Source organism: Neolamprologus brichardi, chromosome 7 (assembly GCF_056152115.1).
Source record: "Neolamprologus brichardi isolate AB-2024 chromosome 7, ASM5615211v1, whole genome shotgun sequence".
NCBI lineage: Eukaryota > Metazoa > Chordata > Actinopteri > Cichliformes > Cichlidae > Neolamprologus > Neolamprologus brichardi.
The window spans coordinates 55,533,911-55,549,137 of record NC_142110.1 but is presented as its reverse complement, the minus strand read 5'-3'; the positions used below and the strand labels follow the sequence as shown (position 1 = coordinate 55,549,137).

The 15,227-nt window shown below is 36.8% G+C and overlaps 2 protein-coding genes across 3 annotated transcripts in view; one reads left to right on the top strand and one right to left on the bottom strand.

Moving 5' to 3' along the window:
• LOC102786917 (synaptic vesicle glycoprotein 2C-like) overlaps positions 1 to 6,009 on the top strand; it is a 56,291-nt gene extending 50,282 nt beyond the window's left edge. For both annotated transcript variants that reach the window (XM_006804748.3, XM_035913875.2), the window contains exon 13: positions 536 to 6,009. In XM_006804748.3, coding sequence (XP_006804811.1) covers positions 536 to 719 — 184 coding nt within the window. In that variant the 3' untranslated portion in view covers positions 720 to 6,009. The remainder of the gene's footprint in view (positions 1 to 535) is intronic.
• A 270-nt stretch (positions 6,010 to 6,279) lies between these two features.
• Positions 6,280 to 8,961, bottom strand: LOC102787207 (proteinase-activated receptor 3-like). The gene is made up of 2 exons (XM_087843898.1): positions 8,782 to 8,961; positions 6,280 to 8,275 (listed from the first exon to the last, which is right to left on the bottom strand). Exons 1-2 carry the CDS (start codon positions 8,846 to 8,848, stop codon positions 7,209 to 7,211), a joined length of 1,134 nt encoding a protein of 377 aa, XP_087700024.1. The 5' UTR covers positions 8,849 to 8,961; the 3' UTR covers positions 6,280 to 7,208.
• Positions 8,962 to 15,227: the final 6,266 nt, after the last annotated feature.

The window sequence follows — 15,227 nt, the reverse complement described above, 5'->3', positions numbered from 1 at the left end:
GAGAGCCCATACTCAAGACGAAACTTGCAAATCTACAAGATGCACCATGATGTGTGTCAGAAGTGTCTCTCAACTTTCCATCCCTTGGAATAGCCATGCTTTTCATAGAAGCCACATCAAGCTGCATAGACCATATTTAGAGGTCAAGACGTTAGACAAAGCAAAGGCATAGGGAAGCTGGTCAGTTTTCATTATAAAACACCCGGTGCAGAAATTGCATCAGAAACTGTGTTTCAGGGTTCATGTCAGTTTTTATTATGAACTATAGTAAAAAACATGCTAAGGCTTCTGTATTATCTACAGCTTTTTCTGGCTCTCTAAACTGGTGGCAATCAGGAGATTTGATTTTGTATTAGTAATCAAAAGTTCTTCTGGTGCCCTTGAGTACAGCAAGAACTGAATAGAAATTAAATTTCTGCACATTTGGGATATTTGGAGCAGCATTTTTAAGAAAACATGGTGTTTTATGTTGTTAAGAAACAAATGAGACATACTTACTGTACATGTGTAACCCTCTTCTCCTCTTTGTCTGTAGGGGCACAGGATTTGGCTTCTGTAATGCTATGTGTAAGCTGGCAGCGGTGCTGGGCAACCTGATCTTTGGCTCTCTGGTTGGCATCACCAAGGCCATTCCCATTCTGCTGGCATCATCCGTGTTGGTTGGCGGCGGGCTAGTGGGGCTCCGACTGCCAGACACACGTGCCAATGTCCTCATGTAAACCTCAGCACAGAACAGTATGTTGTTTACCAGGTATTTTCTCAGTTTACTGAATAGCAACATATTTACAGAACGTGATTTGTTAAAATATTTTTGAAATGCGCTTTGCAGTTTGTTTTTTATTTACCTTTTTTCCATACAATATGCGGAATATGTTCACAAACTCAGATTCATGATGAGTTTTATTATTCTGTTATTTCTGAGAGAAATACCTGGTAAATTAGGATAATGAAATGCAGTTTTGCAGAGCAGTAGGTGTACAGAGGAGCTTCTTTTAGAATATCAAATGTTATGCCAGTGGCTTTTTACCAGAGCTATTGGCATTCTTGCTGGAATTTGGAGGAAAAAAAAAGCTTTTCAGAAGCAAGCTAAATTTATCAGCGGTGATTAAAGTCTTTATAACAGCAGCTCATTGTAGCTCAGCACTACAGTGGGCAGTTTCACACATGCAGCCCACAAATGCATGTGCCAAAGCTGCAAAAGGCTTGGGCTTCTAGCAACCTTCTCCTTCCGAGTTCCAATCAGTTGTATGCTGATTAAAGGAAATGTGTGACGTTTTTGTTTACATGTGCATTTGAAGCCACCAGCAGCAGCTCAGGTTTGCCAACTGTCAAGCTTTTGGCATGAGACACTTGCTTTGAGGCTCTACCTTGTGTGGCTCATGCTGGTCAATAATTTGCTTGCCCTTAGTCAGCAAAAGGACACACAGTCCAAAATAACTGAAGACCTTTCATGCACAATGACTGCACAAAATGCTGAGCACAGGAGTTCAGTTTATTGCTTGCAGCTGTTTATAGGAATCTTCCCAGTGACTTTTTGCTTAAATTTGTAAATGTTATATAGCCGAAGGATCCATATGAGCATCTCCAAAAGAGTTAAAGAAAAGAGTTAAAAACATTCATGAACATGACACACAAGTGATAAAGATCTGTCAGCACATTATGCTCTACTTTTTTCCAGACAGGTAATGTCACACACAGTCACAGTTTTCATGCTGTAGTTTAATTACTTGTTTAGCCTTCTCTGTTATAGCTATTAGGACATTTTTAATTTACTGTGTGTACAAGTCTCATCTGTTTTCCAAAGTTTTTATTTTTATTCGTTTATTTATTGTAGATATTGTCCACAGTTGCTTTCTGTAGCAGTCATCTTTTTCATGTATCAATGAGTGACTGTAACTACGTATAGGAGCAGTTACCCTCTTGTAAAGGGTTGGGCAATTAATTTTCGAAAGGGGCCAAATTAGAAATTGAGACTGTTGCGGATGTCTGCCCAATGAGTTTATAAAGATTTAAAATTAAATTGTGAACATAACTGAGTTCAGCTTATTTGTGTAAGCCTCCAAAATAGTCCCCATTTATTTATTGCCCCCTTGGGACAATTATTTGCTCATATCTCATGCTATAGTCATTACAGTAACTATGACCAGTAACAATGAAAACACTTTTAATGGTATAAGGTACAGTTATCATTGGACATGGTTAGGATCTTCAGTGTTCATTATAAAATCATTAAATATCATAAATAAACCTAAAGCAAATTTGTGATCAACATATAGCACCAGGATGGGGAAGGAGGTATTGTTTTGAGTCAAAACTTGAAAGTTGGCAATGTTGGCTTGCTTAAAAAGAAATTATTTATTAAGTATTTATAATTAGACAGGCTGTTTTATTATTTATTTATTAATTTCTGTCTTATTTATTGCTTTACCAATGTGCTTTTCTGTTTTTTGGGTGGTGATTTATTGTGTTTGAACTTTGCTCCTACAATTTTCACTCCATTGATAAAATAGGTTGATGATACTTAAGCCTTTTGCTGCATTTTGCAAAAATGACAAGGCCATAAAAATCAATGATATACATAGTAGTTTAGTCCAAACTGGCAACTTCAGCAGCTACATTTCTAAAGTGAAAAGAAGTTTACATTTTCTGCTTTTTACAGTAAGAGACTTTTTTGGGCCTGGAATCCTTTTGTCTGAATGCTTCCTCTTTGCATCTCTCATGTTGGTATTGCTTAGTTCACCATGAAGGGCTTTGCTCTTTCTTTTAATTTCATCTGCCAAAAACAATTTATACTGTAGGAAACTTCTGTTGGTATCAAATTATGTTTTGAGTCTTTTTCCCCCTCTCTATCTGTCTCATTGTCCTGGTTTCTTCATAGTGTCACTTGGTCTGTCTTGTCACTCTGTTCCTGCCTTGCTGCTGCTCCGTCTGAAACTCAAAGGCCTTTCTCAGATGTTGTGCCTCTCTTACCGTCAAGCCCACCTCTCCTTCCAAACCTTGCTGGAAGCTTTGCTGCTCTATCTTGCTTTTTTCATTCCTATCTCTTGATACTGCAGTGAACACACCTGTGTGTGTGTGTATTTCTCTCTCTCTCTGTATGTACAGCTGTGATCAGAAGGTTGCATACACTCGTCATGGCCACGAATATCATGGTGAATTTGGGCTTTTAATGATTTCTTTGAATGGTTCTTTTTTCAGGGTGGAATGATTGTACCGCACATATCTTCATTTATTTTAAAAATAAGAATTGGCTACACGAGGTGAATTTATTTTATTGTCAAATCCACACAGATTTATTTACACCCCTGAAATTGGTTAAATGACTGTTAACAATTTGTATCTCAATAAACCACTTTAGTAACCATCAACAAGCTTCTGGCATAATTCTAGTTGGACATTTGACCACTGTTCTTAGCAGAAGTGTCAGGGTTCATCTAAACTGGTTAGTTGGGAAGACTATTTCAGAAGAATAGTGTTAGCAAGCTTATACTGTTCCAAAACCAGATTTGATGTGTGTTTGGGGTCATTATGTTGTTGGAACACGTAGTTGTGCCCCAGTTTTAACCACCTAGATATTGATCTCAGCTGTAGTTGAAGAATTTTGAGGTAATCTCTCTTTTTTATTATTTCATCCACTGCACACTCTATCAGTACACTGGCAGTAAAACCACCCCTGAGGATTATGATGCCACCACCATGCTTGCCATTTGGTACAGTGTTCTTGGGTTTGAAAGCCTTGTGTTTACTGCTCCAAACATACCTCTTGTCATTGTGGCAAAACAGCTCAGTCTTTGTCTCATCTGACCATAAAAATTTCAAGCTTGAAGGTGTCAGTTTTGGTTCAGGGGTTTTCTTTCTTGGTCCACAACCTCTCAGGCCATGGTGATATAAAACTGGCTTCAATGTGGACAGTGATGCAAGTGTTCCAGCAGTTTTGGGTTGATTTCAGACTTCCTGCACATTCTAACTTATTTCTTAACCACAGAAGCTTGTTCGTGGCTAACAAAGGCCTCTAGTTGAGGTATAACTTGCTAAAAAACGTTTAACCAAATATCCAAAACAAATTCAAACTTGTGCACACAATTTTTGTGTTTTAAAGGCCTAAAGAATTGTATGCTGTACAATTATTACATCCTGGTAAAACAAAGACAGTTCAGAGAACTCTTTAAAAGCCCAACAGATGACACTGATGCCTGTGATGACTATATAGAACTTTTTGACTACGACTGTAAGTTTATTGCATGTATATCTAGACTAACATATGTGGACAGATATTTTTTTCTATTTTTTTTCTTAAACCAAGGAACTGAGGTTTTTACATTTTGATTTATATCATGAATTGAAACTAAAAGCCATGTGTAAAAGGCCAAGTCACTCAAATTCTAAAAAAAAGAAGAAAACAAAACAAAAAAAACAAAAAAATGGTAAGATTGCAAATTCAATTTGTTTCTGATGCTCACTTATTTAAGATTTTAAAGGCTCATAAGCCTTTGCAGCCTTGCACTATCATGCTGGCTAAGCTAGCATGTGCGTTTCCTGTGCTAGCATAAATATTTTGTAGTGCAGTGCAGACAAGTGCAGTCAAGGGTGGTGTCTTTTGGAGGTGAATGTCATAAAAGACAAAAATAACCATCTAGCTAATTAAAGATATGGAGAAAAATAAATGAACTGCTTTATTAAGTAGGATATATCCTCTGGGGAACATGAACAATGAGATATTTCAGTCTGGACCAAAGAAATCACTTTGATCCAAAGTGGACCAACTTTGGGCCTAACTTTGGTTCACCTCTGGTCATCCCAAAATCAAGCACTGGGGGGAGTCAACAGTAAAGTTTATCCTGAAATGCTAGTTATTTTTGAATAATCCATGGAAGTCGGATTCAACAGTATTTCTTTCCTAATTTGCAAAGGAAACACATGTTATATATTTGGAAATATTTACAAATCACACTTTCCAGCACTGTGAGCACCACAGACAAAACTACAGTGACCTCAGAAAGGGATATCTAATAATAAAAAAAAAAGTTATTTGTAGAACATTATTTTTTGTGACTTATATGCTTGAACAACCTCCTGCTTCAGTGCTAATGAGTTGATGTTAACACACATTAGGTCATTTGTAAAACATAAACTTGTAGTTTGTTCTGCATTAGTTCCATCATACAAAAAATCATTGGAATTTCATAATTTTTGTCAGCTTTGGTGATACTGTTATTGAATGTTATATTATGTTTCTCACATATATCTTAGTTTTGGTGGTAAAGGACCTATTATTGACCAATTATTTCCTTTTTCTACCAATATAAATGGACTGCAGCTGTTTCAAGATATGAATCTGCTTTCCTGTGTTTGATGCTTTATCTCTGTCTGTCCTCGGCCTTGCCTTGTGGCTTCTCCTTCGCTCTTCCACTTGTGCTGAACAAACTTGTTATACTGTACATCACAGTTTCCAGACTGAAATCCTGCATGTTTGTTAAGTCCCTCTGTTTTGTGTGCTATATGCCATTTTGGTGTCTTTGCTGTTCCTCTGTGGAGGTTAACAGATGTGATTCCCGGGTTAAAGGTGAATGTATCATTCTCGTGTGTTGTCAGGTTTGTTGTGGACAGGTGTTCCTTAAACTGAATTGTTCTTCTGCGTCATTGTGAAGGGGCATGCTAGTGATGAGATGACTGTATTTACTACAAACTGACCTCCAGCAGGGGTTGTCAGATCTGTTTTTCGGGTGATTTCCAGTTAGATTAGTCATTATTGTCACTGGAGCAGGAATTAAAGTGCCACCATTGAGACTTTCAGATTTGAAAAGCTCTGCTGTCAAACTACATGTGCAGGTGTGTGTGTAAAGATAAAAATCTGACCTTGACATGATTTATTTTGATAAGGCTGATAAAAAGCTCTACTGAATGCAGTGTAAAGGTGGATTCCTCTGGTATCTACATATTGAATAAAGAGTTTCATTTGAGCAGCTGTTGAACTTTCATTTTTACCAACAGATGGTGCCATTCATACTAAATTTACCAAAACATGCAACTCTCTCTGCCTGCCCTTATTCAAAGACAGAGTCAAAGAATCTTTAATAAAGAATAAAGATTAATCTCAGTAAACTGTCTCATCATTAATGTCAATTACAGCCAGAAGTGAGTCATAGACAAAATTTTAACATAGTGCTTTGTTTTTTTACTACCCCAGTGTGACGTGACGCACAGTAGACTTTTCTACTCCTCAGTGTCAATTTACTCTACATCCTGTCAAAGGCTGGTTAGGAAATACCAAGTCAGTGGTAGAGAGCAGAGAGAAGTAGAGTAGTTTAATAACGGATGATATCTTTGAAAAGTTCACAGGAAAGCCGGAGATACAGAAATGTATAGAATGTAGTTATATACTACTGTAAAAGTTCAAAAAGGTTATGAAATCTTTTTTTAAGTTTAGATGTATAGTATTCTTACTTGACACATTTATTAATTATATTTATTATTTAATTTAAAAAATAATATACATCCTTTCATCTTCTATGTACATCCATATACTATATACATATACAAATTGACATAAAAACACACAGCTATGTTTTAGCTAAAGCCCATCATGACATTAACTTCCAGCTCAAATCTTCAGGGTAGTTACACAACAGAGAATAGTAGGGAAATTACTGTAAACACTGTAGAGAGAAAAATGAAATTCAGGGAACATGAACATATGTAGATGCATTTTACAGATTACAGTAGCTTTACTAAAATACTATTATAATAGCAACCACATGGCAGACACTAAAACTCATATTAAATGTATCATTGCACTGCATTTTTTTCAAATAACTTGTGAATTACAGTAAGCATAAAATGACCCTACATGCTGTAAATCTTGCTGCCACTACTGTCATTAAACAGGAAAATGTATTATGTATGTATACATTAGTTTTCTTTTTTCTTTTACACTTTCAAGTTTCTTATTGTTTTCTAGTTTTTAAATATAGGAGGTACGTTTTGTGTGTGGGTGTCACAAAAACAGAACCTTTATAATAAAACAACAATTATGACTCATAGAATAAGGTTAATACAACAATGATGAAATCCATTTATAGTTTTAAATGAAAAATATGTGCTTTTGATCTCTCTTTGGATTCCTGCCAAGGAGAACATTTCCCTCATCATCATCCACAAAAATAAGAAATATGATCACTTACTTTTTAACACTGTTAAACAGGTTTCTATTAGAAAGATATGCTCAGCGTCTTGCCTTTGAAAGACATGAAGTAAAGCCTGGAGCTTGCAGATTTGGACATGAGAAGAAAAAGAAAGGGATCCAGACAGGCATGGACACAGCACAAACACACTGCCACATTAAAGTACATATACAGGGTTTCAGTTCCATTCACAAACAGTTGGACGTAATGGACAAAGTGTAGGACTCCAGAGGGGACAAAGCACACCAGAAAGATACTAAACACCAGTGAGCTGGCCTTGATGTACATTCCCCAGTCAAAGTGTGATCTTGTTAACTCGTTGATGATTCGGGCAAAACACGCAATTGTAACCACTAGCGGAACCATAAGAAATAAGACAATAAGAATCAGGTGATAGTAGAGCAGAAACATGTGAGAGCTGTGATCCAGGGGCAACACATCATGGCAGGTTGTGCGGTTGAGCTGAGGGAGCCAGTAGCTCTGCTGGACGATGAGCTCTGGGATGATGGCGACACCAAACACCCCCCATAGAGCCAGGCTCACCCAGGCAGCACACAGCCTCTTGGGCATACTTTTGTACAAGAACGGGTGCACCACAGCCAGGTAGCGCTTGATGCTGATGCAAGCCAGTGTCATGGCCGAGCAGTAGAGATTGCCGTAGAAACATGCCGTAACAACTCGACAAGCAGTCTCTCCAAGAACCCAGTGGTTTCCATGGAAATGGTAGTGAGCCTTAAAGAAGAGGGAGAGGAGGAGGAAGAGGTCGGAGACAGCCAGGCTGCAGTAGAGGATGGCAGAAGACACCTTTCGGATTTTAGTCACTAGCAAACACAAGATACTGACGTTGGCTGGAATCCCAACTGTAACCACCAACATGTAAATAATGGGAATGACTCGGGTGCTCAGAGAACCACCGAGGTACCGCACTGTGCTGTTGTTGAGCAAGTTCAGAGCTGGAGGGGAATAATTTAGAAAGGAAGCCTGAGTCCCATTTACACAGGGCTGATTGTTAATGACTGGGGCCCCTTTAAATGTTCTGGGCATGGGAAAAACAACCTCAGAGCTGTTTTTCTGCTCCCTCCGTGTCTTTTGTCCTGCAAAAAGAAACAAACAACAACAAAAAAACAATAATAAATGAAAATTACTGCAGTTCATTCAAAATGTAAATGATTTTCAAATATATTTGTACCAACATAGATTTCAAATGTACTGGTTCAAAGTATCTATACAATGTGCTAGGTATTTAGATATTTAGTTTCATCTGTAGCCAAATGCTCTCAAAACACTTTCATCTAACTTAAATTCCACAAACAAATAATGATTAGGAAACTCAGAAAACACACAAAAAATTCCTCTCACTGAAATAGCTAGACAATATGATGTCAAGATATTGAAATATTATCTATTCAAAGTATATATATATGTATAATAAACAATTCAGGGTCATGAATCTGCTTCAAATCCTGTTTCAGCCAGTTTTTACCAAACAGTCATTCTACCCACCAACCCTCAGCAACACCGCCAGATGTTTTAGATTATCTCTCAAGTCCATGAAACTGTTACTTAAAGCTGTTGTTGAATTTTGACAAGCTTTTCCTACCTTTTTTCTGCTGTGTACTGCTTATACAGAGGACAAAAACGAAGAAAACCAGGAGTAGTTTCCCCATATTTTTCTTCTTGTTGATCGGCTCCCAGCTTAAGAGTCACTAGCAAGCCTCTTCTTTGTTTGTTATCACTGCTTTTCCCTGTCACCCCAGTCTGCTTCTCTCGGTTAGCTCTGTGGGAGGAACTTGAAAGCCGACCCTTGCAAGAAAAAAAAAATCACACGTTCACCCAACCAGAATCAGCATACTTTATTGATCCCTGGGGGAAATTATTTAAAACAAAATATCTTTGCTTTCGTCTTGAATATGAAGGACAATGGTTTTCACTTCCCTACTCTGTCTTGTCTGAAAACTATTTTATTGTTGCTGTATCTTTGCCAAAACAAATACTGACCCACTTTTTACCTGATATCTCAGTACTTTACAATGTAGCTTGCCATCGCCAGTGTGTGAATGTGTGTGTGAATGGGTGAATGACTGAATGTAGTGTGAAGCGCTTTGGGGTCCTTAGGGACTAGAAAAGCGCTATACAAATGCAGGCCATTTACCATTTTTACCATTTACTCAGAACTTTCTGCGCAGTTTTTCCCGTGTGTATTGTGTATCATTTTCACTGTCTTAAATAGAAATGTTCAAATATACATTTTCACACAGTTCTCCTAGTGCTGCATTCATTCCAGTTAAGTTATATGATGCCTAAGTTTGGAGCTATGAAGAGAGGTAACACAGAAAAAGGAAAAGCTGATGAGGCAAGGAAATGCCTGTGTGAAGACGATAAGCCTGCCTCAACACGAGCAGCTTTGTCTTCCCTTCCGTTTCTGCAGCTATTTGTGTACAGGTACGCTTACTAAAAACATCACTCATTTTGGTTCAGTAACCTTTCAGAAGGTTTCTGTTACTGAAGTTTAAGTTCTGTGTTTTTGACATGTTATTTACATTTCACTTTTACATTTACAGGAAACTTAATATGCTTGAAAGTGACCAGGGTTAAACAGATCAGGACACATGCTGGTGGAAGGATCGTTGGAGTATTTTCTCTGCTTTTATCAAAGAATATTTTATTATTGTAGACATCCAGCTGATCACAGATGTGACCCGGGCCTTGTTTTCAGCGTACATTTTTATCAGAGGGAAGAAGTAACATCAGTATCAGGGTCTGTTGTGCCCCAGCAATGACCTCAACTTCCTGTTGTGACGTCAAACTCCAAATGTCACAGATGACTCAAACCGAGACAACCAAATGTTCTCCACTGTAGTCAACTTAATGGAAACTTTAGAATGTTCTTTCCAACCTTGAGGAGGACTAACAGGTTATGTTTAATCTATGTTTCAGTGAAAGTCAGAGACCATCCTGCACTAATTACATTTCTTTTCATTTTTTTCCTCTTCTCCTGTCCGGCAGTATGTCAATCAGAATTGTTATCTGAAGGCCAAAAAAGACCCAACAGATTTACTTTCCCAAGTGGACCATTACAATATTTTGCATAATGTTCCACTTGATAGTCATAATTTATTAGAATTTTATTAGGATCTTTTATTTTGAATTATTATAGTTACAGCAGACAACACTAGGGGATGGGAAAAAAGAAGAAAGAGAAGTTGGGAAGGAATTTAACAGAAGGAGAGGGAGAGAAAAATAGAGGAGAAGAAGAGGGATAGAGACAGAAAGGGAGACAAGGGACAAAACCTATTCTGCTTCAACACCTACCGCAGCAGAGAAATCACAGAAACAACCAACATATGCATAAATAATAGTAAAGAATAAATAATAACTGTTACTGAAAAGCACACAGTACTAATAACACAAAATATTTTTAGAAGCAGCAGCCGACCAACATAGTGTGTGTCTGTGACCCTCGATGTCTACATGCTGTTTTAAAATTGAGAAGTGGGCACCAGCACCAGTGGTGATGCTGAATGAACAGACCCGCTTGTGGACATCATGCCCACCCCCAAGGACCAAAATGCATGTGTCATGAGTGTCTAAGTTATGGAATAAAATTGAGGCACAAGTGGCCATGAGGGGACAGAGGAGGAATACTTCCTCAAGTCATTACAAGTCATTTGCGACCAGTTAAATATCACCCATTTAGTCTACCACGAACAGTGGCAGAGGCAGAAATCACTTTTTTCATAGTCATACTAAGCATGATCCCCCTCCTTCTTTTCTTAAAAGTGGTGCGAGTGGTATGTCTAAAGTAACTGCATCTTTACCTGTGTCGTCCCATTGTGTTACTTTCTGTTTCTATTTTCTAATGACAAAAGGTTTAAGTTTAAAACTTCCAGAAAAGAACTAACAATAAACTTATAAACTTCATGTATTCACGCCAAATCATAACAGCAGCCCCTTGAAGGCTCAAATAATGAAGAGAATGGTAAACATGAAGCTACACAATACATGCCCACCTTATTGTATTGGGCTGTTAAAAGGAATAATTTCAAAGACTAATAACTTGATTAACCAATTATTTAAAGTCCTTTAGATTTGTTATAAAAATGTAGTTGTGTATTAGTATGACTTGATTTTAAGTCACTTTGTTCACACAAACCCTCAGACTACTCATTTTTTAAGTAAAACGGATATGACAACATCAGAATGCGGATTTATATGATTTGTTTGTGGGCAAACAAATCATGGTAATATCTATAAAATGCCATTATAAATAAACTTAAATTTTAGACGTACTAAAGTATTGCAGTAGATTTAAAGAATACATTTGGTGAATGATAAATAAAAAAAATGTAGCCACCAGGGGGCATTGGTTACAATGCAGCTTACTGAAATTAAGTGTAAAAAATAAATTGCTTGTGCTGTTGTTTCTATGTAGAGGGGCGTGGTTCTGTAACAAGGAATAAATGACATAATAATAAACAGATAAATATTTTCTGTATAAACCTGCAATGTAACATCTATTTGGACATGATTTTATTTTTCTGACTGCTTATTTCTCAAACATAACACCAGAAATTAATACTTAAAATAAACATACTATATATATGTACTAACATATAGAAAGTGCTTGCTATATGTCTACACAGTGAACCAACAATAAAGTCACAAAGTATTCACCAAACGATGCAACTCCTATGAGCTTGTTCAAACCTCAGCACACAAAGTAGTAAACTGTCCGATGACGGAAATATAAACAACAGTGACCACGTGGAAAGTTGCACCAACTATGCTATCACAAAAACAGTATGAATTTATTTACTGATTGTCTGCACGCACACATTCTGGACAAAATATATGAACCCCCCCCCCAACTAACACTTTAGCTCTACAGTCTTTCCACCATGATCCCTTTCCACTAGTAGTCTCCTCGTGCCAGCAGGGAGCACTCTGATTGGCTTTCGCTTGATAGTACATTCAGTCTGTGACAATTCAATTTCAATTCAATTTTATTTATATAGCGCCAAATCACAACAAAAGTCGCCTCAAGGCGCTTCATGATACAGAGAAAAACCCAACAATCATATGACCCCCTATGAGCAAGCAGTTTCGCGACAGTGGGAAGGAAAAACTCCCTTTTAACAGGAAGAAACCTCCGGCAGAACCAGGCTCAGGGAGGGGCGGCCATCTGCTGCGACCGGTTGGGGTGAGAGAAGGAAGACAGGATAAAGACATGCTGTGGAAGAGAGACAGAGATTAATAACAGATATGATTCAATGCAGAGAAGTCTATTAACACATAGTGAGTGAGAAAGGTGACTGGAAAGGAAAAACTCAATGCGTTATGGGAATCCCCCGGCAGCCTACCTCTATTGCAGCATAACTAAGGGAGGATTCAGGGTCACCTGGTCCAGCCCTAACTATATGCTTTAGCAAAAAGGAAAGTTTTAAGCCTAATCTTAAAAGTAGAGATAGTGTCTGTCTCCCAAATCCAAACTGGAAGCTGGTTCCACAGAAGAGGGGCCTGAAAACTGAAGGCTCTCCCTCCCATTCTACTTTTAAATACTCTAGGAACAACAAGTAGGCCTGCAGTGCAAGAGCGAAGTGCTCTAATGTAGTGATATGGTACTATAAGGTCATTAAGATAAGATGGGGCCTGATTATTTAAGACCTTGTATGTGAGGAGCAGGATTTTGAATTCAATTCTGGATTTAACAGGAAGCCAATGAAGGGAAGCCAAAACAGGAGAAATATGCTCTCTCTTTCTAGTCCCTGTCAGGACTCTTGCTGCAGCATTTTGGATTAGCTGAAGGCTTTTTAGCAAGTTTTTTGGACATCCTGTTAATAATGAATTGCAGTAGTCCAGCCTGGAAGTAATAAATGCATGAACTAGTTTTTCAGCGTCACTCTGAGACAGGATATTTCTAATTTTAGAGATGTTGGGCAAATGGAAGAACGCAGTCAGGAGGCTATCCTTCTTCACATGAAGGGATCTCTCTCTCCTTTAATCTCAGACCCCGCTGTCGTAAAACTCCTCACCTGTCAATTAATATGTGCATTCATCTTTTACATTATTGCCGACTTGTGGCCACAATTGACTATTGCTGTTGAAAGCTGTTTTCATCTCATAACAAAGTGCAGTCTTCTCGTCCGTGTCCTGTTAACAAAGACGGAAGCTGGGCTAGCTGAGAGACCAGCTCAGCTTTCACAGTTATGGCATCAGTTATTACCAATTAATTAAATGAGCTTTAGTGATTTAGCATCATGACAATTTCGTCTTGCTAACCACCTCGGTCGACATTTGTGATGCAGAGAAGATGGAGTTTGAAAATTCTTTTTTAAATAATAATAATAATAATAATAATAATAATAATAACAACAACAACAACAACAATAATAATAATAATATAATCATGTCTAGTCTAATAAAACAGGCAAGTTGATCAGGTGCAGGCTCACAGCACTTTCAGATTACCAAATATGGGAATTACTTAATAATATAAGTAATTTTAGATAATATAATATAATATAATATTACGGTTTCATTATTAATAATATAATATTACCTAATAATAATAAGCTTACCTGAGCAGTTTTGCAGCTTTAATTTTCATTTTTCATTCATATATTTATTGTCCCCATGCATGTTGACAGTAAACCATGTAATACCCAGCCTTTTAACTGATTTTTCTATTAATATTTTAATACACTTTTTGAAAATTCAAGGACTGTTTTTCTGATTTTTTTATATGTACATTGTCCTCACAGGACACCCACAACAAAGGTGTGATTTCTAGAATATAATACTGTTGGTTAAACAATGATTTATTTGTAACGTCAGCATGCTAAGAGCTGGGAATAGCATTTCTGTACTACGACCCAGGTACACCACAGTCAGGATTACTGACCTGCTTCTAGATTAGGCTTGTGTTTTCAACTCGGTCATCATTTAAACTTTTCCTCTCCAGGGTTAGTTTAAAGGTGTAGAGCTGCTCCTTTTCAGCTGTTATACTTGTTATATATATATATATATATATATATATATATATATATATATATATATACATATATATGTGTATATATATATATATATATATATATATATATATATATATATATATATATATATTTTTTATATATATATATATACACACATATATATGTATATATATGTATATATATGTGTATATGTATATATATATATACACATATATATACATATATATGTGTATATATATATATGCTTACTCTTGCCAAAGTAAGCAAGAGGAAATTTAAGTGTGCTGATTTTTCACAGATAAAAAATGTGTTTATCGGAAATACGGGCTTGCCTGGAAAATAAGTGTGTTATCTTAACATCTAATCACACAGCAGTGTTTATTGTGTGTACAACTGAGACTACAGTTCACATGGTTTCACACAGTGGCATTCCATCCTATAATGTTCATCCAGGATCAACATTGCAGCTAACCGTACATGTTATTGTAATTTCATAGCTTTTGAATGTGGAGGGAAAAGAAGAAAATGCCACAAAAACTCTCTTCTGGAATAAATGGCAAGCGTTTCAGATATTTTCTTTATTATTTATGCAAGAAAACAAGTATATTATCAAGTTAGGTTTACTCTTAGCAAGATTTAGGTCACTCATGTTGATTAATTTGTCAAAAGTTTTTAATAGCAATAGATAACTTCTTGGCTAATCACATCATGCATTATGGATGTGCTGCTGAGAAATCTGTAGCAACTGCATAATGCTTTCATGTCAATATAGACAAAATTGTTGAGGAATGTTTTCAGCACCTTGCTGAACATATTACATGAAGAATTAAAGGAGTCAAAATGGTGTCCATTTCAGTACTAGTAAGCTGTACTTAATAAATTGGCCTGTTAGTGCTTTCTTTTTTAATTTCCAATTGTATATGTGTCTCACACACACATAAACTAAACAAAGTTAAAATCAGGTTCAGGTAAACTGCAAGTTTTAAATGAATAGAATAGGTATTTTTGATTTCTCTTTGGATAGCAACCAAGGAGAAGCATTTTCCTCATGATT